Raw genomic sequence first — 27,936 nt, 5'->3', positions numbered from 1 at the left:
GGCACATCACTTCCAACTCATTTTAATAGAAATTGATATAATCTGGTCAGATTGAACATTCTATAATACTTCTAGAACTCATAGTAATAATAGCATGGTATACAGTTTTTAATGATAAACCTTCCCTTATTAATAGTGTAAGTTAGTGACTTAGTAGATTTTGCCTTGGAAACAATGACCCATTGTATCTGACCCAATCTGAAGGTTTTGAGAGTGTAGTATAAGGGATAAGAATACATACCTTCAGATAATTTTCCATTTTCTTGGTGTTAAATAATAGATATGAGGGAGTGTAACTTTTCAAATGGGTACTATTCCTAACTCTACGCTCCTCTGAGCTTAAATTTGGATCAAAACTCAGGAATCTACATAACCATTCCTGCCGATATCTTGTATGGGGTAGATGGAGCTATTATGATAACCCCCTGTTTCTGTTCATATTATGGAGCTGAATGTCATTTGTTTACTCATGTGGTTAATTGAAGTCAGAAGGCAGAGTAGGAAAGGCAGAGATGGAAACTCATTCTGGTGCCTTCATCATTCTTAGTGTGATGAAACATTGCAAAGTTCAATTGAACAGAAGGTTCAATTGAACACAAAGAACCAACCTAGTAGATGTGCAAGCGATGAATATAGTGGTGATTATAAGGAAAATTAATAATATAAGGGTTATGGAGATGAAAGGGAAATTCTACATAAGTGGTATCACACACCCACTCAACTTGCATAGTTTTAGCAGAATGTTAAGAATACTTGTTGGTACGGGTGTCAAGAGAGTGTTTATGCATATGTTTTGGGAATGTCCGGTAGTGCAGAACATTTGGAAAGAAGTGCAAGAGGACACTAATAGGATGTTAAGTATACGATGGACAATTACAAAGGAAATGGCGGTATTAGTCAAAAGGAACGAGATGGGAGAATTTAGAGAAAGGAAAAAAGTAGCGATAGAAAGCGCTCAGGTGGTAGTAGTCCCAGGCTGGAAGGATGTGACAAACTGGACAATACAAAATTGGTATTGGTACATGGTGGATCATATTCAGTTTGAGATTATGGATAAGAGGATGAATTCGGCCAATGAAACTAATCTGCGGGAAATGATGGGACAAGGTAAGAGGACATGTAGTTAGTAGAATTCGAGACCTAGGTATAAAGAATAAATTAGAATTACTTTATTTTTTTATTTTTTAAAAATATATTTTTTTTGATTTTGTAAATATGGTTACATAAAACAAACATAAAACAGTGCACAGTGCGTGTGCCCATCACCCGACCGACAATACCATCACCACCACCACCAATTGCGGGGGGTTCAAATATTTACTAGTTTATATATATATATTTCCTTGGCTCTACTTTGCATTTGTTATTATTGAAAGAGTGATTGGAGTTTATTTTTTACATTTGCGTCACAGATTCTACTCAGCATATAACCTTTCACCTTATTCCATTGTGTCATCAGCTTCTTCAGTTTATTTTCATCAAAGTTGTTTAATCTTATTTCCATGATTTCAAAATGTATGTGATCTACCATGTACCAGTACCAGTTCTGTAGTGTCCATTTTATAGACTCTTTCCAACCCAATACCACTACCGCTTGAGCACTTTCCAGTGCTGCAGTTTTTATTTCTCTAAAATCTCTTAGTTCTCTTTGTTTAATTAATATCGCTATTTCTTTTGTAATTGTCCAATTAATATTTAACATTTTATTTATTTCGTTCTGCACTTCCTTCCAAAATTTCTGAATTTCTACACACTCCCAGAACATATGCATGAAAATTCCTTTCTTTTGGCAACCATGCCAACAATGACCTTTCTCTTTCCCCTGGAAGTGTGCAAGTTGTGCTGGTATATAATACCATTTATGTAAGATTTTTCTTCTCATCTCTTTAACTCTTGTGTTCTTAATCTTATGTATATTTTCTACTATTTCTTTCATTTCACTTTCATCTATTTGTAAATCATTTTGCCAGCATCTTGTCAAGCCTTTTATTACTTCCTCTTCTGTTTGCGATAACATTCTATATATATTACTAGCTTGTGCTTTTGTATCATTGATCTTTTCTTTTAATATTTTCTCTAAGCAATTTTCTTCTCTCAAGAAAGCTTCTTTATTCTCACTTTTATTTAAATATTTACTTATTGCATTAATCTGCAGCCATTTCTGTTGACCCAGCCACCATTCCAGCCGACTTCTGCTAACTCTCCTGTCCTTCTTAGAATTACTTTATAATATGTAAATAGATATATTGTTCTTGAGTTAAATGGTATATAGAAAATATGCCCCCATTTTGGTGGAGGGCTATGAATGATGTTTGGTAGTGGGCACTTTGAGCACTGAGCACATTGTTATGTGTTGTGTGAATGTTTTACTGATATATTGTTACTATAAAAATCAATAAAAAATTAAATATTAAAAAAAAGGTTAAGAACCAACTCTTTTATAAAGCAAGGTCTCTTTTTTTAGGTGTGATTGATCGATGGGAGTTAATTCAGGCCCAAGCTTTAAGTAAAGAACTGAGAATGAAGCAGAATCTTCAGCAGTGGCAGCAGTTCAGCTCCGATCTGAACAACATCTGGGCTTGGCTGGGAGAAACTGAAGAGGAATTGGACCAATTACGTTGCCTTGATCTTAGCACAGACATACAGACCATTGAGTTCCGGATTAAAAAACTGAAAGTAGGTTTTCACTTGGAATTTGTTTTAACATTCTCTTGCTTGTTTATTTATTCAGATAGAATAAATTTAATTTCCTTCCATGGATGTTTTCCTGAAGTCGGCAGAAGCGGAAATGGACTGAGAGGAGATTTTGACCTTTTTTAAAATCATTTATTTATTCATTCATTCATTCATTCATTCAATTTTATGCCGCCCTTCTCCTTAGACTCAGGGCGGCTTACAACATGCTAGCAATAGCACTTTGTAACAGAGCCAGCCTGTTGCCCCCACAATCCAGGTCCTCATTTTACCCACCTCGGAAGGATGGAAGGCTGAGTCAACCTTGAGCCGGTGATGAGATTTGAACCGCTGACCTTCAGATCTACAGTCAGCTTCAGTGGCCTGCAGTACAGCACTCTACCTGCTGCGCCACCCCGGCTCTTTTATACCAAGGGTTTGGTGTGTTTTTTTAAAATGCTTTAGTGTTAAGATTTGAAACACCCCCCTCCCCAATTTTATGAAGAAAAATTATAAAGTTAGTTTACAAATTCCTTCCTAAATTTTCATTGATGCTACTTAAATAATGCTATTTCTTCATGAGTACACAATCTTTAATAGGCCAGTTATTAGCTCAGCTTGATGTCTTCCAAGTGTTTTTCGCATACCGCCGTGCCTATAAGCTTTACATTATAAAACAATGTATTCGTTTGTTATGCATTCTCTTAATAGTAAGAGGTTTTAGAAGTACCTATTACTACCCACCTGTCGAACATAATTTTCAAAACATAGCACAGTAACAATAACTAAGAAAAAAACACATTTAACTACTTTTAATGGAAATGAAATGTTGAGATGGAAAAAAATGTTTTCTGAAAAGGTTCTAGAAGTGTTTGTGTTTTTTTCCCCCTAACTTCTTTTCCTTTTCCACCCACGTTGCTATTTTCAAGGAGCTGCAGAAGGCTGTTGATAATCGCAAAGCCATCATTTTGTCCATCAACCTGTGCAGTTCAGAATTCATGCAGTCGGACAGTGAGGAAAACAAGAAATTGCAAGAACAACTGTCTCAGATGAACATGCGCTGGGACCATGTCTGCTCTGTGTTAGAAGAATGGCGCTGCTCTCTACAGAGTGCTCTCATGCAATGTCAGGTCTGTTCTGGCTTTTACTTAATCTTCGTCTTGGTGTCCTGGATGTAGCGCAGTAGGTGTGCACATAATCAGGGCCTGTTTGAAAATTTTTGGAGTTGTTCTTTAAAAGATATTTTGTTTTTCACCTTGAAAGATAGATTTTTGTAAGATTTAAATTATAATTAAATTATAATTATATATAATTATAAATTATAATTATATATTTTTTAAATTATAATAATTATATAAAATATAAAATAATTATAAATTATATATCTATCCTAAGATAAAATACAGAAAATAGTATAAGGGCAGACTAGATGGATCATAAGGTCTTTTTCTGCCATCAGTCTTCTTTGTTTCTATGTTTCTATAGTTTCCTAATACCGCATAGCAAACTAGAATAGTATCAAGCCTTATATATAGGGTCCAGCACTTTTTAAAAAAAGGTTCACTCCAGGGTGTAAAAAACCCATTTAAGATAAGTTTATGTTCCATTCCCATACTATCTTCATAGTCTAGTTTTCCAAATCACAGCCTGGAGTATCAAGAAACTGACATATTGTATGCATTTTTCTTTCCTTTAAAAAAAATAATATTTATTTATTTAAAACACTTTCACTTAATTGTCTTAATTTGGCTTAATTAATTAATCTGGCTTAATTAATTGGCATAACAAAACTCTAGCATTGCAAATTTTGGTTTGCTTCTTGCCTGCAGGAATTCTTTATGTCAGACATTACAATGAGCTACAGTTTTCTTACATCATAAAGTGTTTTGTTAAAATAAATTTTAAGGGGAGAAAGAAGATGAAAGCACAATGTTAGTTGTTAACTGATTTTAAGCAATAACTTAGAACGGGTGTCTCCAAATGTGGCAACTTTAAGACTTGTTGACTTCAACTCCCACAGCCAGCAACAGCAAGGTAAACAAGAAACTGTAGGAACAACTGTCTCAGATGACAGAGCTGGGTAGCATTATTGCGCTCTTACCTTTTGTTTTTAGGATTTCCATGAGATGAGTCATGGCTTGTTATTATGGCTGGAGAACATTGACAGGAGAAAAAATGAAATCTTACCTATCAATCCAAATCATGACTCTGATACTCTGCAGGATCATCACAGGCTTCTCATGGTATTATCCTTTTATTTTAATAACCGGAGGTCTAGGGATGTCTGGAGAACATTAATGGGGAAATAAGTGACCGTATCAAATCTTGTTTTGGGGGGATTTATTGGTTAGTGTTCATTCTTTATTTCTTCCCAGAAAGTTGTGCTAAATTATTTCCCAGAGGGCATTAATAATCCCTTCCTATCAGACCAGAAGAAACTGTTATTCTTACAGAATGAATTTCATTGTAACATTATTTTCAAGTCCAAAATATCTCACCTTTGTTCCCAACAGCAAATACGACGTGAGCTTCTAGAATCTCAGTTAAAAGTGGCCTCTCTCCAAGACATGTCCTGCCAACTTCTAGTCAATGCTGAAGGCAAGGATTGTCTAGAGGCCAAAGAAAAGGTGCATGTCATTGGAAACAGACTAAAAATGCTCCTGAAAGATGTGACACGTCACATTAAAGAATTAGAGAAGATTCTAGATATTTCAAGCAGCCAGTTGGTAAGTCTTTTCTATGATCTTCTGACCATGGCAAGTTGCAATAGCCAATTTCTTTCCAATTTGCATTTTTGCTACCAGAATGCCTTCATATTCCTTATACTGTTGTTGTTGTTACTACTACTACTCAGGTTAAAAATCTGTAAATCTTAAAAGTTTTATCATACTGTTGATAGCAAGACATCATATGGCTTACTACCTCTGTAAAGACAATTTTTATTTCTACTATTCATTGCTTGAAGGCAAGGAAGTAAACTTTTCTTAATATATTCCCAAGCTAACATTACTTTAAATAGAACTTGGTTTCTAAGAATTTGGATTGCATAGACATAAATTTGCTGAGTCTGAGTTCTGCCTGAATTTCAAGCAATAAGAGACTTCTCCATGACCAATGAAGAAAGACAGTATTTGGCTCTTGTCTTTCAAAATGAGTATTCACCATTATTTGGTATCTAAAAATCTAATTCACCATTTTGCAGACATTTGGCATTAATGGAATCTCCTTTTCCCCCTTTTAAACAAAGATTGTATTTATTTTGCTCTATATGACACACAGCTATGTTTTGTTACTGACTTTTCTTGTGTGAACAATTTTCTCACACATTTGTTGCATATTATTTATAATACATTACAGTGAAGGAGATGGTATAATGCAGAGATGTCACCAAATACAGGTAGCCCTTGATTTACAACCATAATTGAGCCTAACATTTCTGTTGTTAAGTGAGACATTTGTTCAGTGAGTTTTGTCCCATTTAATGACTTTTCTTGTCATAGTTGTCAAGTAAATCCCTGCAGTTGATAAGTTAGTAGCCTGATTGTTAAGTGAATCCGGCTTTCCTCATTGATTTTTGCTTCTCGGAAGGTCGCAAAATCACATGACCTTGAGAAACTGCAACCGTCATAAACAGTCAATAAATGAACTGTTGTAAGATAAAGACTACCTGTAATGTTGACATCCACCACTAGTTTTTTTATTCAGCTCAGGTAAGCATTAAAGGAGGGCAGTAAGCTGAAATTATTTCAGAGAAGATAAGAGGGGCTAATTACGAGTCATCTACCTAGCTGAGTGCTATTAACCTTGTTTCCCTGTCGAGATGACTCCTCCACGTTACCAGGTGTGCAATTTTGACTGCCACAAAGGGTCACGCTGGGGGGAAAAATAAGCCTTGTGCTGCTGCTTTGCTGTTTTTTCCCAAAAGAAAGTGAAATGAATGTGCATGTACACAGATTAAAGAGAGTGAGGAAAAACTTCCGAAGCGGACTGGAAAAGTAGGGAGGGAAGTGGCTGCCCACATGATTAAAGAAAGATGCTTCCCATTTTTCTGAAGCCCTTAAAAATAAATACCTTGAGCCCTGCTGTCTCCTTTCGCAGGTACCTCTCTGTATCCCAAAGTTTTGAACCACTGAACTACTCTCCAAGTGCTGACCCAGCTGCTGTGAATCAGGAGGTTGTGAGTTTGATCCTAGATCGAGGCAGGTGTAGGGTCACCTGCTTGGGCAGGGGGTTGGACTAGATGACCTGCAAGGTCCCTTCCAACTCTGTTAAATTACAACTGCTAAATCTGTTCCTACTGAATAAGAAGCACCTGGAGAGAGCAGTGATGGGAGAGAGGGGCTCAAGAGACTTGCCTTTTGGGTATCACAGGAAGACTTTTTTTATTTATCCAGGCACGATAGTTTTACGGCTTTATGTTTTTAAATTGCATACCATCCAGAAAACTTCACTTGTTTTGCGAGTTAAATATGGTGATGATCGATTGATTGATAATTGATTGATGGTGGAGGTGATGATTGTAATTGTATAATAACTAACTACTCAGGACTTATCCTCCTGGTCTTCTGCTGATGAACTGGACACATCAGGATCCCTCAGTCCAGTATCTGGAAGAAGCACTCCAAGCCGACAGAGAATGGTAATGTCACGCCAAATAATTTTTTTTGCCAGTCCTTGGGTGGAATAGCAACAACATTTAGACTTATATACCGCTTCATAGTGCTTGTACAGCCCTCTCTAAGTGGATTACCGAATCAGTGTATTGCCCCCAACAATCTGGGCCCTCATTTTACCCACCTTGGAAGAATGGAAGGCTGAGTCAACCTTGAGCCGGTGGTGAGATTTGAACTGCTGAACTATCGCTAGCAGTTAACTGAAGTAGCCTGCAGTGCTGCACTCTAACTGCTGCGCCACCCCGGCTCTTGATAACTGTAACCAAGGTAAAACGTCTCAAACGCCTCCTGTCATAGCCCTCCCCCCACAAAGAAAAGCACCAGATCAGAATAATTCCTTCCCCCACTTCCCAAAAAAACCCACCGCTGCTTCCTCAACTTTGTACATCTTTTATCCTGCATTGAGTCAGAATTTTTAAATTCTGTATAAAGGTATACGAAATCAGGACTCAAAGTGTAGCAGGTATATACATGATATGCTACTTCTTTTGAATGGGAAGCACAACTGTAAGGGATGGAAGCTTGTCTTGCCTCACAACTCCTACATCTGACTGCTCGCATTTTTAATTCTGGAGTAGTTTAACCAGTTCATGAATAACAAATTAATACATAACCTGAGTTTAAGCAAACATTACAATGGAATTTCGTACATTAACGTTTTTCAGAGTTTTGGCTCTGAGACTGACTGCTCAAAGTAGAAACCTGGGAGGCAACAACCTTGTGGGACTAGCCATTGTACTCTGGTCTTGAGAAATGTGGCCCGAATTTAAGCTTACAAACATTTGTCATTTGCAACAGCAGTCACGCAAATAGCCCCTCCCACACACTCGGCCTTGTGAGATACAGCGGACCTTGTAAGAGCTGGAAGCAGTCTGGTGACATTTGCAGAGATGGACTGAAAATATGATAAGATTGCTCTTGATAAAGAGCAGCACAAGGAAAATGATTCAAATTGGGAGGATAAAAGGAAGTAATTTTATTATTTATATTAAATTCAACACACGAGTAGTCTTCACTTAGCAACCACAATTGAGACTTTAGAATAAAATAAAGTAGAATAGAATTCTTTATTACCATGTGTAATTTGACACACTAGGAATTTGTCATTGGTGCATATGTTCTCAGTGTACATAAAAGAAAAAAAATACCTTTGTCAAGAATCATGAGATGGGATAATTACTTAATGATTATCATAGGGTACAAATAAGCATAGAGTAGAAATAACATTGCAGCCCTGTGGCCTGACATTTCAGCCACTGAGCAAAATATCACATGATTATGACTTGACTTTATTTTTGCCTTCTCAATTAACTTTGTGTGACTTAAGCCAGTTGCAAAGAACACAAATGTGGATCACGTGACGGCAGAACATTGCAACGATTGTAAATGCACATCAGTTGTGAAGTACCTGAATGGCAATCACATGATGGCAGGACACTGCAACAATTATAAATGCAAAGATTGGCCTCATTTTTTAAATACTGAGGCATTCGGTAAGCGAGGACTACCTGTATACAGATAGAGAATGCTTGCAGCATTTGAGGTACAAAATTAGATTCTTTATGTTCTTGGAAAAGAAAACTAGAAACTTGACCAAGCTCACTACAATTGCTACTCTTTAATTCTCACCAATTAAATAATGATGTCTCTGAAGAGAGAGAAAATAAGCTATTTTTATTGTGAAACCAACTGTTTTCTTCACAAAAGCATAAATTTCCCAAAGCCCCCACATACACACTTGTAAGGAATAGCAATTCCCTTCCAAGTGTGTCAGACTGTGTTTTACACAATATTCAATTCCTTTTCTTGCAGATCTGGAAATGCCTCCTACCACTTTCAATTCTTTTTTCTGTTCCCCAAAATAAAACAGCTTGTGTGTACTATAGTATATCTTGTCCTATGCCTCACTTTGACTCCTGGAGTGTACTTGATTTTAATTTCTCTCCCTTTTAAATTATTATTTCATTTATTTAATTATTATCCAGCTTTCCTTAACTTTTACAGAGCTGTCAATTTTCATTTGCTTTCTTATAAAATTACATCTTAGTTCTGTCATTATGAGCTTTATGGCCTCTAAAAATTGATTTCATTGCCTTATAGGAATATAAAGGAATACTGGCTTTTCGGGAGAGAAAACTGCAAAAATCCCAACAGCTGTGGCTCCTAAGTCATTATTTTAAACTGTGTTAAATATTTTTAAATACGTTTCATGTTCGTTAACATGAAAAGAATTATTAATTTACTGGATCAAGGAACTTTTACCAAACCATTGTTGGAAATATATTTCCAAGTTCCATTTTTAACGTTTAAAATCTGCATTCATCATTTCTAACACAATGTCTGTTTAGTGGTCATGTCCATTCATAGCATATGAAATAGTTTCATGCAATTTAGCTTTAAAAATAGTTCAGACTTAGACATTCTTTTTCTTTTTCTTTGAAATATTACAAAAAGGAGAAAAAAATCCTTCTAGCTACATTCCCTGATGCTTTAATAATGTGGTTTATTTAGCTTTATTTGTATTTCTTTGTTATCATACCATTATTACTTTTGAAGTAACTCAAACATACATGATACTTTTTCCTTCTCTTTTTCCCTACAACAACCTTCCTATGAAATAAGTTGGGTTGAGAGAAACTGACTGGCCCAAAGTCACTCATGGCTTTCATGGCTATGACAGGACTTGTGCTCACAACTTCCTGGCTGACACCTTAATCAGTCGTTGCAATTTATAAACTGTGGTTTGTTGTTTAATACTGTATGTGAATCTAGCCATTATGACATTCTCACAGCTTCTTCCCTTACTTGCCAGTTTTAATCACTTCGGTCATAGTCCAATTCCTGGTTACACACATAATCTGCATTGCTATTGAGTCTATAGCATTTTCTGCCCACCCAGGAGCATAATTGAACTGGAACAAAACTGTATTAATCATGCGAAATAAAATACTGCTAGTATAATACTGAAACTTTATTTACTCAATTTCTAAAGTTGAGGAAGATTAAGAAAAAAAATCCAATACTTAAAAAAATTAAATAGTAAAACAAAATATTTCCCATAGCTTTTTTTTAAGCTGCATTGCATTTCATGTATATTGATTTATTAGCTAGAATGTCATTTTTAATTTTACATTGTATGTTCCGTTTCACGTTCAGTTAAAAGTGGGAAAAGAAAAGCCAGTTTCCTTAATTCGTGAGAATTAGTTACTTCATTTGATTTTGTGTTTCCTTTGCTGCTCTTTTTAGTTTGATTTCATCAGTAGCTTGTCTTTATTTGCCTGGACTGAACATTCTTCTTTCTTTACCCCTGTTCATTGCAAACAGACACGAGGCAAATGTAATGTCTCACAGCCTGGACCCTCTGTCAGCAGTCCGCATAGCAGGTACCTTATTCTCCTAGTTTCTGCACTCTGTTCTAGAACTCCAAGAGGATGATGGAAATTGCCCACTACAAGGATGCTTGGCCATTCTGATATCAACAGCTTGAGTATTTTCTTTCTATAATTATTAATTTTTTCTTCCAGTTAGAATCTGATTTGAAATAGTAAAAACTGATCGCTCTTCGTTTTAACTTTGGCTTCTTCCAGAAAATATCTAAATTCTTAGATGCATTGGAATGCCTTGGCATTAAATTCATGATACTGCATTTAAAGTACAAATGGAGATTCCATTCCCAGATTCATGGCAAAAAAAAAAAATTCTTTATCATCCTCTTTGTTTCTAGAGATTAAATTAAAGCAGGTGATAAGCCAATACAGCATATCTGAATTCAAAGAAACCCACAAACCTGAATAAAATGCATAACACTCCCTTTTATTATTTTCCTAAACTTACATTCCTCAAAGTTTTGTTCTGTTTGTGGGTTTTCAAATTTCGTGAGCCCAACCAAATTTCAGGAGCTGAAACGAAGATCGCATATGAAGGTATGGCAGAAACACACCTTCACTCTAAAACAGCTTCCCTGCCAAGCCAGCGTCCTTACTTCAGCTTTAATCTTGCTTACTTAGGACCTTCCGAAAACAGCATAGGCACCCTCCACCTAGCTACTAGAAAGCAGAGTTAACAAATAAAGCTTTCATTGTTCACACCTGTCTAGAAACCTGTCTTGCCTGCAGCTAACAGTGCTTCTGCATTTCGTTGTTGTGAAATACGTGTGCTTTTATCTATTTATAATCAACAATATACTTTTCGTTCCTGGCTTTCTTTTCTTGCATGACCCAAATCAGAACGAAGATTCCAAAACGTATAACCACACTTATGTTCCAGGGCATGGATGTCAAACTCATCGCATCACGTTGCGGTCATGTGATGTTTCGTGATGTTTTTCCCCTTTGCAGAGCTGGGGTGGGCATGGTCTAAGTATGATGCATCCAGCCTGCGGGCTGCCAATTTGACACCCCTGTACTAGGACCCCCTTTCAATGTCAACAGGTGTTGTTTAAATACAGATAGCACAACATAAAATAAACACGGAACCTCAGAAAATATAGACCACACCTGCCCCTCTTTAGTGACAGAGGCTTACTAAATCTCCACAATCAGTTAGATCTCCGAGAATTGTGCAGCTAAAGTTTGCACTGACAGGAGTCCTCTGATATCACTGGAACAGGCATACTAGCATTTGTTGAATTACATTTCCAAATGCGTTGTTTGGGTTAAATTATTTTATATAGCAAATCTATAATTCATGCAAGCATAGAAGAAATTAATTGTGCAAAAGCAGAAACTACACTCAGCATTTGGTAGCAGTCTGTCCCTAGATAGGTAGAATTTTTTCCTCAATCAAAATGTTTTGAAATGTAGGAGCATGGGGAGGAATAAGGAATGTTAGCCAGCATTTATTACCATTTGTTATTCATAATGCCCAGTGTTTTTCAAAAAAAAGATACAGTTTTGTCTGCATAACTGAACCACTTTACTGGCAAATAAGGCAGAAAAATGTACCAAGCCGCCTGCTTAATATTGCGCTTATTATTATCCCTTGCAAATAGAGCCATTCTTCTTCATACATTGTGTTTACCCTTCCGCTTAACTGCTATCTTTCAGTTGCGTTTTGTTTTTAATCAAACATCAAACTAAGATATACAGTGTACCATTTTTTTCCGAGGCTGCAAATTTTCGGCCACTCAAAAAAGAACGACCCACTCAACAGAAATGGTGCTATTTTTGATGCCGTTGAGGAATGATGATGGTTTTAGGGGGGAAATTGCAGCTTGGGCTGTAAGGCAAACACTGTGTCTGTGGCCAGTTTTCTTCCTTTTCTCTTGACAAATATGTAGCATTTTTCTGCTGCTTTGGGAATTATAATGAGCAAGCTAGTGCATTTCTGGAGCATTTGGCAGCTCTTTGGAATTTGTCCGCGTTCTGGCTGTGGTTTCTATGCGGCCCTCTCAGATCTGCTTTCTCAATCGGTGTTTACTAACACATCTGTTAGCAGTACAGCATCGGTGCAACACAAAACCCAATTTGTCACCCAGACAAGCATGGAATACAAATGGGTTTCTACTGAATAGAAAAGTTAATCAAGCATAGAAGCCAGACAGGTTGTGGTTGATATGTAATGCAGTTTTAACTGATAAAAGGGGCCAGGCTGTCATTGTGTCCTTTAATATTTTGACATGCCTCTGATCTAAACATCTTGTGTTTGATCTTGCACTGGATCAGCAACCTTTAGTAGAGTAGTTTTGCTGTATGAACTAAAAACTAAGTAACCCACACAATTTTAGATTAGCTGGGTAGCGATTTAGATGAATAAATATGAAAGCATCTTATTTGCCTATTACAAACAGAATCTTTTGGTTCTCAAAACAGACTAAAGCTACCAGTTTCATACCATCTTATTTTGCTTTTCAACTATTTCTTTATATTATTGGAATCTAGCCATGGATTTAATTCTGTGTAGATATTTTAATGTGATTAAAGATTAAAGTAATTGTGCTCTTTTCTCCAGGGTGTTTACATTATGGGCTGCCTTAAACTACCTGTTTAGAACTTGGCGCCAGTGATCCAATCTGAAGTCTTAGAACCTGTTCATCAAGTACATGTTCTTTCATCCCACACTGCCTATCTAATGATACCCAGTTTCTAAAGGAAATATTTTTTTTAAAGCAGTGATTATATGGTCAGCATAAATTGCGATCAGAAATCAACTTTTGTCTCCCATTAGTGTGGCATTGCCCATAATTCCTAGTTTTCCTGTTTTACGATTGCAAAATATGTGTTAATCGACTTCAAGTGATTCAGCTACACATATATAATTACCAGAACTAGTATAGGTAAAGATTGCTTCTTAAATATGTAGACAAATGGGAGAAAAGCATTCCTTGGCAAGCAGGGCAGTTAATTAATTCTGCAGCATTTAACAAAGCAAAGAAGTTCACATAAAGCTTAGATTTCCCATATGTCAAAATACTTTATTCCTCCATATATAATATCTAGAGTTTTATTTCACTAGTATATCCCCAAGGAGAGTTCCTACCAGAACTGATTTACTAAAGTAATTTTTTGCTAGTAGCTGCTCATTCTGTTTACTGAAATAGCTTGTTTGCTACTGTTCTGGCAGTGAGGAGCAATCGGGGAAGAACATATGCTTCTCCACTAAAGAAGCAGAAAAATTTACTGGAACAAGAGTCTTCTGTCCACTGAAAGTTTTTCCTGGCTTCAATCCAGGATCAGATAGAATAATATTGTCAAGGGCATGATTTTTCAAACTGTTTTCTGCATAATCCTGAGATTTAACGAGATCTTGATGGGATTCCACGTGACAGTACAGGCAGAAAAAAATAAGTTAACTAGAACACTGTCAAATTTTTGTCACCAGGTATTTGCCTCCTAATCAAGCATTTGGGGGATTTTTTTTTTTAAAGTACTGTAACAGATTTACATTCTTAAAATTTGAAAGCCTGTATTTATTTATTTAATTAATTAATTAATTAATTAATTGTATTGATTGATTGATTACTATGATTTTGTTCTTTTAATTATTTCTTCCTGATACATAGCAATTATCTCAGATTAGTTTATTTTAAATGTTTAAAATTCAATTTAGTGAAATAGTTCAGGTCTCATTAATTAAATTGTTTCAGAATATTGTTATGCAATCAATGGCAAGAAATAGCAACACAACTACTAGTTGAATCCAATCAACTAGTCTAATCTAATTAGATCCCATTGAAATCATAGCCAATACTAATTCAATTCTACTAAATTAAATATAAGCAGATAGCATAAGCAATTACAAATCTAAAATGAAAAAAGAAAATAAAGACAAAATATCCCTTTTTTCAAGAGGCAACTAGACTTTTTGGTTATTTCTTTGAAGGCATTTCAACAATTAAAATAGAAATGTTTTTACACATTGGCAAGTTAAAGCTTGCCATTCTTTTCCTTTATTTTTTAGGGAAAATAAATATCATTTAGCCATAAAGAAAGAGCCTTGAGAGAAAAAGCAAATGTCAAACATGGGGCTTTGATGATTCACAAAATAATTGCTTAATAGACAAGAAGATGTATATGCAGAAATCAGAAACAGAGCTAGGGAATGACCGTATTAAACGTCAGATGACATTGAAATGAATGGGAAAGATGAGGATAGTGAAAGCACGTGGGGACACAAATTATCACTGTGTTTAGAAATAAATAGTACGATATCAGATTGCAAAATAGAAACAAAAAGCCTTAAAAGAAAAATGAAAAATGCCTAACAGCATTACAATCCAAAGAAGAAAGTAAATAGCCATATGAATATAGTGGATTTTGGTGTTCATTTTAATAAACTGCTATTTGATGCAGAAGGTGTCTCATGTTTCCAGTTATTCTGTTTATTCTGCCTTATATGTCCCTCCTCCAATTGCATCACCTCCTGAATATTACTTCCTTGGGTTCCAGCTCTTCATTCAGTTCTGAAGCAGAGAATAAACTTCACTCCTGCAGTCTTTCTGGAACAGCAAGAAGTACAGAAAATAAAAGTTCTTTAAAGAGAACATGTGTTTCTATAGTATTCAGAGAAAATTCCTGGAATTCTACTTCCATTGACAGTGAATTCTACTGACAATGCAAGTCAATTTAGACACAAAAGAAAGCAGTAATCAGTAAAAAGTATACATTTCAGTTTACTTTTAAAAGAATTGAACACCACTATTTGATGAAAGTCTGAAATTAGAGTCAATGGTGACTTAATTTGTAGGACTGCAACCAACCTAAGACTCACAGGTAAAGACGGATTTGAACCCAGTATTTCAGTTCTGAACATTTTAGGAAATCGGGACTATGCCACCCAGGTATTCCAGAAGTGCAAAAATCATTCCAACAGAGGAAAACCAATCCTATTCTTCATTAATTTCCACACAATCCCTGTAGTCCTCAATTTATGATCGCAATCGAGCCTAAACCTTTATGTTTACTCTGGGAAAAAATTGTTAAGTGAGTTTTACCCCATTTTACGATTTCTCTTGTCCTATTTGTTATGTGAATCACTGCAGTTGTTAAATTAGTAACCCGGTTGTTAATTAAATTTGGCTTCCCCATTGACTTTGCTTGTCAGAAGATCACAGAAAAGAATGGTGTGACACTGCAAGCATCACAAATATGAACCAGTTGCCATGCATCCCAGGTGTAAATCATTTGACCATGCAATAGTTGTGTGAAAAATAGAAGTTCCTTTTTCCAGTTGTTTTGAATGGTCACTAAACAAACTGTTGAAATTTGTATGTGCCTAATTCTAGGATCTAAATACAATCCATACTTTCCTTTTTTCAAAAGGTTTGTGCAATCAGACCCTGTACTCTTTACCACACTAAATGCAAGTGGAAAAGAGGACAGTAGTATAATGGAGTAGTATAGGGTTTCCTGCCTAAGCAGGGGGTTGGACTAGAAGACCTTTTAGGTCCCTTCCAATTCTGTTATTGTTATTGCTGCTATTATTATTTTAGTAGTAGTAGTGGTAGTAGTAATAGTAGTAGTAGTACAGCAGTAGACACATAGCTGAGGATTGAAAGCCATGAAAATAAAACTGTCTGTCAATATGAGAATCTATGTACAGTCTCAGGTGTTTGGTCTTTTTGTTTGTATTTTGGCCAATTGATTTCCTTAAGGTCCTGGAAGGCTGGGTTTAATTAAACTTTAATACAGAATGCTCTGATGTTGCTAAACATATTTTTTCAATACTTTCATAACCCAAGGCCCTAGAAATAACAAGAGATTGCCACTTCTCATCTTAACCTTGGCAGTGTTTTGATAATAATTTGCAACTTTTATCCTTTTAATCTTGGATCTCTTAACTAGCCCTATCATCTTAAACAATAACTTTTTAACTTTGAATATTCCCGTCTCCTTTTGTCAGGTGAAACTAGCAATCCAGTTCGTGATTTCAGAAGGTTACGGAGATGCCCTAAATTGCCCCCTAGTAATAAAATTAACATAGACGCACCCTTTAAGGTTAACAATGCTGCAGTCATTTTGATGAATTACTAGATATAAAGGTGGATATGTCTTCTGAATTAGCAATAAATGCTTGCCATGGCAAGCAGAAAGTCATTCTGTTAGGTTTTGCTGAATAATTTTTTCTAGGGTTATAAATCATATGACAATAAAAGAGGAAAAAAACATTATTGGTTTGATGCTGATTCAGTGCAAAAAGAGGCTATTATGTACAATATGTACTTAACTGGATGATAATATCTTCTGATTGTGTGTTGACAATATTACTGTTCTCTCGCAAGAAATGTTTGGGGGTTTTTTAAAAAAAATCTGGGCAGCTTCTTAAAGAACCATTGTTAATGCATGGCTCCTTCAATCTAATTCTTAAAATTATGTATTATAAAGCCATATCATTTGCATTCATAGACATCGATGTGATCAAGCATATCTTAAATTAGTGTGAAAGATGATTATTGTGGTTGGTAGTATTGGACATACCAGATAATTTTTAATAAAGATGCATTGGATTTCTGAACCTCACATCCAAAAAATTTGAAACCACTAATTATGAATGCCACATGTGTTTCTACAGTAAATAGTATTTGGGCAACACACGGATCCAGCTACCGTTTTCCAGAGTTGCATTGGCTTACTTCTGTTTTGGATTCTCTCTTTAGGCCCACAAGAGGTGGCTCCGGTTCCTTCCATTCTGAAAACCAGGGGCATCCGTCACGACCGCAACACTGCTTCTTCCTCAGGGTACTGAGAGCAGCTCTTCCTCTCCAGCTTTTCTTGCTGCTTCTGATTGCCCTCGCCTGTTTGGTTCCAGCGAGCGAGGAGGACTATAGCTGCACCCTCTCAAATAATTTTGCACGTTCCTTCCATCCCATGCTTAGATACACAAACGGCCCGCCACCTTTATGAAAAGATTGCCAGCAGCTCAATGATATGGCAAATGCAATAGCCAGAATTCAGTAGGATTTCCATGACCTCCCTGCTGATGTAAATAAATTAAATGTCTGTCAGTATCAAAATAAGCCATGGAATACATCAATTGGGCCTTTAAAGACTTGCATCTCTTCCATGGACTTTGACTAAGTAGTAGAAAGTTTTTCTCCCCAAACAGCATCCTGGATTTTTCAGCTACTTTTATAATTTTGACCATCGCACTATACAATATCTTGTGGAAGGCCATTTGAAGAAGGACCAGAATGTACTGCTCATTATAGAGCTATTATATACAATCTTTATTTAACTGCTCTACTGGCATTTTGAACTAAACTTACATATAAACCTATATACTTGTAAGAAACAAACTCGAGTGATTTTAGAAACCATTGTAACATACAATTTTAAAAGCTTGCAAGGCAGCATATTATTTTCCCCATTTTTGGTGGGGTTTTGAGTGAGGCATGGTGTTCTAATCTTGGCTTTGAATGCACAAATTGTAAATGGCACATTTTATAATTTTAAAAAAATGTAAGAAATGAAATCATGAAAACTTTATGAAGAACCATGGATATTAAGTATTAAAATATTTATGTATGTACAGTTTGCTAAGACTAAGTGTACTTATTTCTCGATAGAGAAACCAGGAAAATCTTTGTCTTCTTTTTAAGCAATATGTTTTGGAGCAGTGTGTGTGTATATATGTGTCTATGCGTTTTATTGATTATGTGCCATCGAGTTGGCAACCGCATAGATTTTTATCTATGATGATCTGTCCATATCTATCAGCTCTGCAAACTAACCCAGACAAGAAACACAGGCAGAAATGCCAGTTCTAAATTTAACTCAGCTGGCACTTGTCTGACTATTGTCCACACTGTGGCTTTTCTATCGGTCTCCCAAGTTCATTTCCAGATATCAGTTCATTTACCAGATCTTTCAGCAGTGGTGGAATCCAATTTTTTTTACTATTGATTCTGTGGCATGTGGTGTGGTGGGCATGGCTTGATTGTGGCAGGGGAAGGATACTTCAAAATCTCCATTCCCACCCCTTTTCAGGGGAAGGCTACATCAAAATCCCCATTGGGGAGAAGGATATTGCAAAATCTCCATTCCTACCCCAATCCGGGGCCAGCCACAGGTGGTATTAGCTGGTTTTCCGAACTACTCAAAATTCCCGCTATTGATTCTCCAGAACCTGCTGGATTTCAACCCTTATATCCCACACCGATGTAATGTTCTCTTTGTCCTCCTATTTTTCCTTTCACCTTTCCCAGCATTAAAACCTTCTCCAGGGTGGGAAGTCTTCTCATAATGTGTTTGAATTTTTTTAAAAAATCAGTCTTGCCTTCAAGTACAGTGCCGAATGGCAATGCTTTGAAAAGTTGTTTATAGATATAATTGGGAAAAGAGGTGGGTGGGGTGTTATTTCTATTATGTGTTAAACCTGTGAAGGAGTTTTTTTAGAAGAGACAAAGAGAACATTATAATAAAATCACATGGGATGCTATTGAAAGGCATTAAAGATTAAGATTTTTAATATGTTGCTGGTAGCTCTTAATGGGGTTTTCTTGACTAAATTTGAATCAAGGCTTTAAAGATATCTTTGTCGATAAGATATGGTAAGAAGAAACTTTTGTTTTATTTTTAAAGAAAGAAAAAATATGAAACTGATTTATTTGATTAAAGTTAAAATTTATGTGTTTTTACTTCTGGTAACTCTTCATGGACTTTTGCTTATCAAGATTGAATAATGAAGTTTTATAATTAGTCTGCAAATAAGAGATGAAATACAGGAAGAAGAGATCTTTGGTTGAAATGTTAGAGTTGGTGAAAATTTGTGCCGTAATTTCTTTGCATACACTTTCCTCTTTTCTCTTGTATTTATTTAAAAATTCCTGTTCCCATTTCTCTGAACATTTGAATTTCTTTTTTACTTTTTATATTTTTCTTAGTTTGTCTTGTTAGTCTTTTATCTTTGATTTTAATTTTTTTAAGCTTTAATGTAAGCCTTATAATAGGCACAAGATACCTTACCAAGCAAAGAAACCTCTAAATAGCTTCTTTACATTTATTTATTTATTTATTTATTTATTTATTTATTTATTTATTTATTTATTTATTAATTAGATTTGTATGCCGCCCCTTTCCGTAGACTCGGGGCGGCTCACAACACAATAAAAACAGTTTATAACAAATCTAATAATTTACAATATAAAATATTTAAAAACCCCATTATTAAACAGACATACACACAAGCATACCATACTTAAATTGTATAGGCCCGGGGGAAATATCTCAGTTCCCCCATGCCTGACGACAAAGGTGGGTTTTAAGGAGTTTGCGAAAGGCGAGGAGGGTAGGGGCAGTTCTAATTTCTGGGGGGAGCTGGTTCCAGAGAGTCGGGGCCGCCACAGAGAAGGCTCTTCCCCTGGGGCCCGCCAACCGACATTGTTTAGTTGACGGGACCCGGAGAAGGCCCACTCTGTGGGACCTAATCGGTCGCTGGGATTCGTGCGGCAGAATGCGGTCTCGGAGATATTCTTTACATCCAGAGTAAATAGAAAATCCAACTCCGACTACAGCTTCTTCTGCATTTTCTGTACATCACCTCATATACATTCAACCAGTCTAGTGATCCTATCCAGCAAGTTGTACAAATACATACAAACCCTGGGTTTGTGATATATCAATAAAGCAGGGGTGAAATTCAATTTTTTCCCCTACCAGGTTCTGTGAGCGTGGCAGGGATAGGATATTGTAAAATCTCCATTCCCATCCCACTCTGGGGCCAGCCAGAGGTGGTATTTATTATTATTAATAATAATAATAATAATAATAATAATAATAATAATTTATTCCTTTCCGAAGACCTTGCCAATTCTCCAATCTACTCAAAATTTCCACTACCACTTCGCCAGAACCTGTCAGCCTGCTGAATTTTACTCCAGTAACAGAGGCTTGTGGCTCTGTCCGGAAGCCCATAATTCTTTAGGTACACCCCCATATACAGTAGATGATCTAAACATAAATACCAGCTATCTGTTCCACCTAGGTCATCTTAAAATGCAGATTCATTCACACAAATACATTTCCTTCAATGAACTCTGAACTGGAATCAAATTGGTTTCATATCTTAAAACTTAATTTTATTATTTTAAAATTTGGTTGTATTGGTACCTTTTATTAAGTGGGTTATATGGGTTTTTTTACACATACACACTATCTACACGCCATCATTTTAGGATAGACAAATCAGATTACCTGCAGAAAATTCATGACAGACAAAAACGTATCTGAATCTCTTCATTATTGCTACAATGGATGTTAGGCTACATTCTTCTGTTTCTTCATTTGAAACTACGTTACTTGAGTAAAGTATTGTAATTCCATTTCTCACATTTAGGTACATATTGAGTACAGATGTTATAGCTGGAATTCCAATTTTAAAATTGGAGAATTTTTTTTGCAAAAGTTATTTCCATATTAATTTTCTTTTAAAAATTGGCACTGCATACTTTACATACTTTGAAAAGACAAATAGCTATTCACAGGACTAGAAGACAGAAATTGGAGAGAGAAAAGCAATTTGAAAAAAATGCAATTCCTTTATATTTATGAGACAAACAAAGAGTAAATTACTGTTATTAAATTCTGTAATAAAAATTGAGTTGATAATCCTTGTTTTTCCTCTAGTAAAGTCTGGAATTCTTCAAGAAGTTAGAAATCTTTTAATACCAGAATGGCACATAATGATAAATATTAAGATGGATAGACATGTCATAGAAATATATTTTCCAGTAATCTGTGTGCAAAGCCGTAGAGAATATAGCCAATAAAGAGAAGCAAGAAGCATTTCTTCCTTTAAAAATCTTTATGAAAAGACAGCTGTTAATGGATTGTCTACAGTGGGGAACAGTTGTCTACAGTGGGGAACTTTGCTGTAGATACATGAGCTGGATTACGCCATAAATCTTTATGTAAAATTAGGAGAGCTTCCCCATGAATAGCACTGTGTTTGTGTACAAAAGAAAGAAAATGAATGAGGCAAGCTTGCAATTCACCATTCCTCCCCTTTCCTCTTGTCACACCAAACAGTTTCTAATTATCACTTCCACATATCAGTGTGTGGGAGTTTACTATTCTGTCTTCCAGCTAAGAGAACACCACGTTTAACCATATCAACTCTAGAAATGATGGCTTAATGAGCAGAGCCTCTATTTGATAATAAGACTTTTTAAACTCAGAGATAACATGAATCACTCATCAAGTAAGGAAACAGAAACAAAGAACTGAGGGTAAGGGGAAAATATGAGTTTTTCTAAATAAGATGTGCAGTTTCTATGCAATGTAATCTATATAAAGGGATTCAAACTCATCACTTTTGATGGGCAGTGAGCAGACAAAATAGTTTTGTGTGCATAAAGTTACCCTATAGTTGCTTGCAACAAATTGGAGAATGTTTTATGATTAATACAAAAATGTAAAAATGCCTTTCTCTTCCCCCATCTTTCCACTGGATCTCTCCACTGGATCAAATGGATCTTCTGCTTCAGATTCAAGAAATCTGACTCAAACACATGCTTGCCATATGGTTCAAGAAGATTAAAGTACAGGATTAATAAATTCTTCAGGACTAGAAACAAATGAAATGCTCAATTACTTCATCATTTCCAAGGCTTGGACTTTGAGTTTATAGTTATTAAACATCATGCCCCAACCCACATAACAAAGCATTTTAGTTGGGGAAAAATTATAAAGATCCAACATCCTTGGATAAATCACAAATATAGTTCTTTTGATCTTGATGTGTTATAATATACTAAAGCAGTGTTGAAATCTAAATTTTTTAACTACCAGTTCTGTGGCTGTGGCTTGGTGGGCATGGCAGGGAGAGGATATTACAACATTTCCATTCTCACCCCACTCAAGGGGGAGGATACTGCAAAATCCCCATTCTCTCCCGACTCTTGGAGGAAAGGTATTGCAAAATCTCCATTCCCACCCAACTCTGGGGCCAGCCAGAATTGTTATTTGCCGGTTCTCCAAACTACTTAAAATGTCTGCTATTGGTTCTTCGGAACATATTAGAACCTGCTGGATTTCACCCCTGCACTAAAGGATAGTTTCTGTTATTCTTCAAAACATGTGGTTGATGGTGAACAAGATCCTCTTCATTAATAATTAGTGATGGGCGAACCCAATGGTGTTCGGGTTCAGAAAATTCGGACGAACTTTACGCAAAATTCAGCCAAACCCGAACTCGAACCCAAATGGGGAATCCCTCCCATGAAGAGATTCCGTGGGCAGAGCTTTGATGTCACCGGCAGGTTGCTAAGGACGCCAAGGCGATCACTTCCTGGATTCTATGGAATCCAGGAAGTTATCATTTTGGCGTCCTTAGCAACCTGCTGGTGACGTCAAAGCTCCGAATGCCGAACACGACCCCGAACTTTGCCCGAAGTTTCAAAAAATTTCGGGTTCGTGTTCGGCATACCAAACACCGCAAAATTTGGTAGGGACCTGAATTGTGCAAGTTCAGTTCGCCCATCACTATTAATAATTTAATGACATGATTTTCAATTTAAATACCTCTATTCTAACCACTGCTTAATTATTTTATAACAAAGGGAAATGTTTCAGATTAGAGAACATATAAAGGGTAACACGCATTTAAGAAAAATGCATTATGTCAAAGCTTGTCTGGTAAGGCTGTTCAAGACTGCAGAGTCTTGACATGGCTGCTTTTAAAGACCATCTCGTGTTATCTGAATCTCCACAGATGCACAGAAGCAATGCCCTGAATGAATCATGCCTCCCCAAGATCTGGCATTAAATCTGTTGAAAGAAAAAAAGCAAGGCAAGGAAAACTTTGAGTGATCTTTCTTCTATTCGTTTACTTTGAAAGCAAATAATTATAGAACCAGTTGACTTTTTTTGACTTTGCCAAATAAATAATTGTACTCATAAAAAAGTGATAAATGTAATTCATCTGATCACCAGTGAGCTGCGGATGCTATGTCTTGTAAAAACTTCAGTGAATCAGCAAAAAAAAAAGAAAGGCAAAGGAGATATAGATCATCATAAACGTCAACCACAACTCATATCAGATCCAGTCAACAACAGGCTGAAAAAAAGCTACTCTAAAGAACAGGATACATAGTTCTCAACAGAACAGTCCATGGGGTTCTTGTGTCTTTGATGTAGGAGTTGGCATGCTTTTGTGTTGTTTATTTATTATTTATTAATTTGATTTCTATGCCGCCCATCTCCGAGGACTCGGGCAGCTCACAACGTATAAAATATACAATACAAAATATCTTAATCCAATTGTTAAACCAATTTTTGGGAGGGGGTTGGTTTTTGTTTTGTTTTGTTTGGCTCTTGGCAACTGCCTGGACTAATCCCTGGACTTTTCTTGTTAAGAGCTCAGAAGTGGTTTGCTCTGGCTTCTTTCTTAGGGCTGAAAATGACTGGCTCAAACTCATCCAGCTGGTTTTGTGCCTAAAGGGGGATTAGAAGTCACAGCCTCCCAGTTGATGGCTTTGTATCTTTAATCACAGCACCAAACTGGTTCCCTAGTCCAATGGATGATTTTTTTTTTAAAAAAAAGAAGTGACCACTACCGTACATATATAAAATATATGCAATACTTGTACAGTGTTCCCTCGATTTTCACGGGGGATGCGTTCCGAGACCACCCGCGAAAGTTGAATTTCCGCGAAGTAGAGATGTGGAAGTAAATACACTATTTTTGGCTATGAACAGTATCCCAAGCCTTCCCTTAACATTTTAAACCCCTAAACTGAAATTTCTCATTCACTTAGCAACCATTTAGATTACAGTGGAACCCCGACATAAGAGCTGCTCTACTTAAGAGCAACTCGAGATAAGAGCTGGGAGGGGAGAGATATTTTTGTTCTACTTACAAGCCCAAATTCGAGATACAAGCGCCAAGGAGCTGTCTCCTGAAGCCAAACGCTAACTTCCGCGTTCGGCTTCAGGAGACAGCTGCGAAGCGGCGCGCGTGTTTTAAAAGGTTGCAGCCGGCCTGGGGGGCTCAGGGGGGGTGCTTGCAGCTTTCTTTCTTGCTCTTTTTCTTTCTCTCTTTTACCTTCCCTTCCTCTATTTCTTCTTTTCTTTCTCCTTCCCACCTTCTTCCCTCCCTCCCTCATTTCACTCATTCCTCTCTTACTCTCCCCTTTCATAAGTTTCCTTGCTTCCTTCCTCTGTTCCTGTACCTTCCCCCTTTCTTTCTTTCTTTCTTTCTTGCTCTTTTTCTTTCTCTCTTTTACCTTCCCTTCCTCTATTTCTTCTTTTCTTTCTCCTTCCCACCTTCTTCCCTCCCTCCCTCCCTTCACTCATTCCTCTCTTACTCTCCCCTTTCATAAGTTTCCTTGCTTCCTTCCTCTGTTCCTGTCCCTTCCCTCTTTCCTTCCTTCCTTCCCACCCTCCGTCCATTCATTCACCCATTCCTCTCTTGATCGCTTAAAGCCGGTCCCTGGTGCAAAAAGGGTTGGGGACCTCTGTCCTACAGGATTGGGTGGCAGAGAAGTTGAACATATGTAAATTTAAAAGTTTAAGAAAGTTTACAAGTTAAGTGAAAGAAACTTCATTATTCATTTATATGTACATGTACATTTCTTCATTAAAAACATGTCTTTCTGCATAATTTAGACTAACTTTGTGAGTTTTTTGAGGGCTGGAACCAATTAAAATTATTTACATTAATTCCTATGGGGAAAAGTCGTTCGAGATAAGAGCTGCTCGACTTAAGAGCCCAGGTCCGGAACGAATTAAACTCGTATCTCGAGGTACCACTGTATTACTCACCAAGTTTATTTATTAAAGTTTATTAAAAAAAATATTTATTAAAGGCGGACGAAAGTTTGGCGATGACGTATGATGTCATCGGGCGGGAAAAAACATGGTATAGGGGGAAAAACAGCAAAGTATTTTTTAATTAATATTTTTGAAAAACCGTGGTATAGCCATTTCGCGAAGTTCGAACCCGCGAAAATCGAGGGACCACTGTATACATATCTCTGTACACATGAATTATACATTATAATGCATATAAAAATGAGTTGGCTACCATCTCCACTTTTATAACATCCCTCCTACTCAGGGATTGTATTGCTCTTTTTTAGACAAGCAATCACTTCACTAGCTAAGAATCTTGCAGACACCAACCTTAAGGAATTGGATTCTTCCTCTTGGCCTTCCCTTTTTCAGCATTGAATCTTTAGATTAAAAATAATTATTTATTTTTTGTAATTTGTCAACAAAAATGAAAACAGGAATAATATAAAAATACAATGACAGAGATGATAGGCATGTTAGTGCACTTATGCATGCCTCCTCTATGGACCTCTTAAATATGAAGTGAGGTCCATAGAAGTCAATTTGTGACTAAAACTGCAAATTTGTAGTGGAGACAATTGAATCAGGTAGAACATTCCAGACTTTGACAAACTCAGTTACAAATATTGTATTTTTTACAGTCAAGTTTAGAACAATTTACATTGCATTTAAAGCGGTTGTTCACATTATTATTGTGATTAAAACAGAAAAAAATCATTTACAGGTAAAAGGAGGGAAGTGTTTTTAATAGGAAAGCGAACACAAGAACAAGGGGACACAATCTGAAGTTAGTTGGGGGAAAGATCAAAAACAACATGAGAAAATATTATTTTACTGAAAGAGTAGTAGATCCTTGGAACAAACTTCCCGCAGACGTGGTTGATAAATCCACAGTAACTGAATTTAAACATGCCTGGAATAAACATATATCCATCCTAAGATAAAAATACAGAAAATAGTATAAGGGCAGACTAGATGGATCATGAGGTCTTATTCTGCCTTCAGTCTTCTATGTTTCTATGTTTCTAAAACATTACATACAATTTTGTATGCAATACCCAAACCTTGAACTTGGGAAACTAGAAGACCTGGAAAATCATTCCTGAGGTCATTTAGTAACAATGACCACCTACAACCTGGTCATCATTACTCTTGTATATTTTGGGACTCGTCAGAAATGAGAACCAAAATCCTTTTTTTCACCCCAAGTTGAACATGTTTTTAAAGCAATCCTACCATCTGAGTTTGCAGCCCATTCCTAATTCTTCAGGTTTGAAGAACTGAAATATAGCAGGTTCTTCTGTGCTGATCCTTCAAAGATTTCTCCCACTATATATGGTTCAGGGATGGGTTGCTACCAGTGTGGTGGGCAACTGAGGACCGGTAGCGGCTGCCAGATTGCGCAATTTGTGTGCGACCATTCCGGTGCCAATCGTATGGATGCCACCATCTTTTTTTTTTTACTTTTTCATATTTTTTGCTTTGCACGCATGTGCAGAAGCAAAATCTCAAGCGCATGTGTGTCCCCTCGTGAGATTTTGGAATATTTTTACTTCCTGCACATGTGCAAAAGCAAAATCATGCTGGGAGCATATACACACAAGCGCATGTAGCACATGCTCACCCATGAGTCGATCGAAGCTGCGCACACAGCACACCAGTAGTATCCCGTAATAGCAATCCACCCGATATGGGTATATACTGCAGGGGAGGGGGTTATATAGAACAACATGGTTAAATTTGCTTTTTAAAATGGAACTAATAATAATATATGTTGCTGTAGGTTCAGAAGTTAACTTTGGTCTACAAATCACTTATTTCTGTAATATCACTGATCTCTGCGGCAAAGGAAGCAAAGTATACAACAGAAGGCTAACATAAGAAGGAAGCTTCTTTATTTGCTAAAAATATTTTTTCATCCTTAGCCATGGCCAGATGCAAGAATATGACCAGATTGGACAGACAGAATATGGACGGAATACAATATCCATCCCAAGGCCTTAGGTAGAATCCTGCATGACAATTATTTTAATCTAGGTATTTATTCATTTGTTGGTTGGTTTATTTATTGCATATTATACCGTTTCATCCTCTACAGGTTTTTAATGTCTCTTTTTTCAAGGATTTGATTTGATTTGTATAACTGCACATCTCAACTCTCAGTGGTGTACATCATAAAACGTTAAAACGATACAAAATATATAAGGTAGCTGAGTAAAGCTATTGCCATAGATGTTAATATAGCCACAAAATGGGACTCTTAATTCACTCTGTTTTACCCTGCTTTTGTCCCAACTGCAAAAACAATTGATTGTGGAATATTCTTTCCCCAGTGGGGAGCTACAACTTGACCTAAAATTGAT

General features: G+C 36.5%; 1 protein-coding gene across 2 annotated transcripts in view; it reads left to right on the top strand.

Annotated features, from left to right (window-relative positions):
* The window catches only part of SYNE1 (spectrin repeat containing nuclear envelope protein 1), a 354,964-nt gene extending 336,648 nt beyond the window's left edge, over positions 1 to 18,316 (top strand). For both annotated transcript variants that reach the window (XM_070733725.1, XM_070733726.1), the window contains 7 exons: positions 2,465 to 2,676; positions 3,603 to 3,803; positions 4,788 to 4,916; positions 5,187 to 5,399; positions 7,220 to 7,312; positions 10,671 to 10,729; positions 17,440 to 18,316. In XM_070733725.1, the coding sequence (XP_070589826.1) occupies positions 2,465 to 2,676; positions 3,603 to 3,803; positions 4,788 to 4,916; positions 5,187 to 5,399; positions 7,220 to 7,312; positions 10,671 to 10,729; positions 17,440 to 17,686 (1,154 nt within the window). In that variant the 3' untranslated portion in view covers positions 17,687 to 18,316. The remainder of the gene's footprint in view (positions 1 to 2,464; positions 2,677 to 3,602; positions 3,804 to 4,787; positions 4,917 to 5,186; positions 5,400 to 7,219; positions 7,313 to 10,670; positions 10,730 to 17,439) is intronic.
* Positions 18,317 to 27,936: the final 9,620 nt, after the last annotated feature.

This window comes from Erythrolamprus reginae, chromosome 1 (genome assembly GCF_031021105.1).
Source record: "Erythrolamprus reginae isolate rEryReg1 chromosome 1, rEryReg1.hap1, whole genome shotgun sequence".
Lineage (NCBI taxonomy): Eukaryota > Metazoa > Chordata > Lepidosauria > Squamata > Dipsadidae > Erythrolamprus > Erythrolamprus reginae.
The sequence above is the reverse complement of the archived record's forward strand: the minus strand, read 5'-3'. Positions and strand labels throughout refer to the sequence as shown.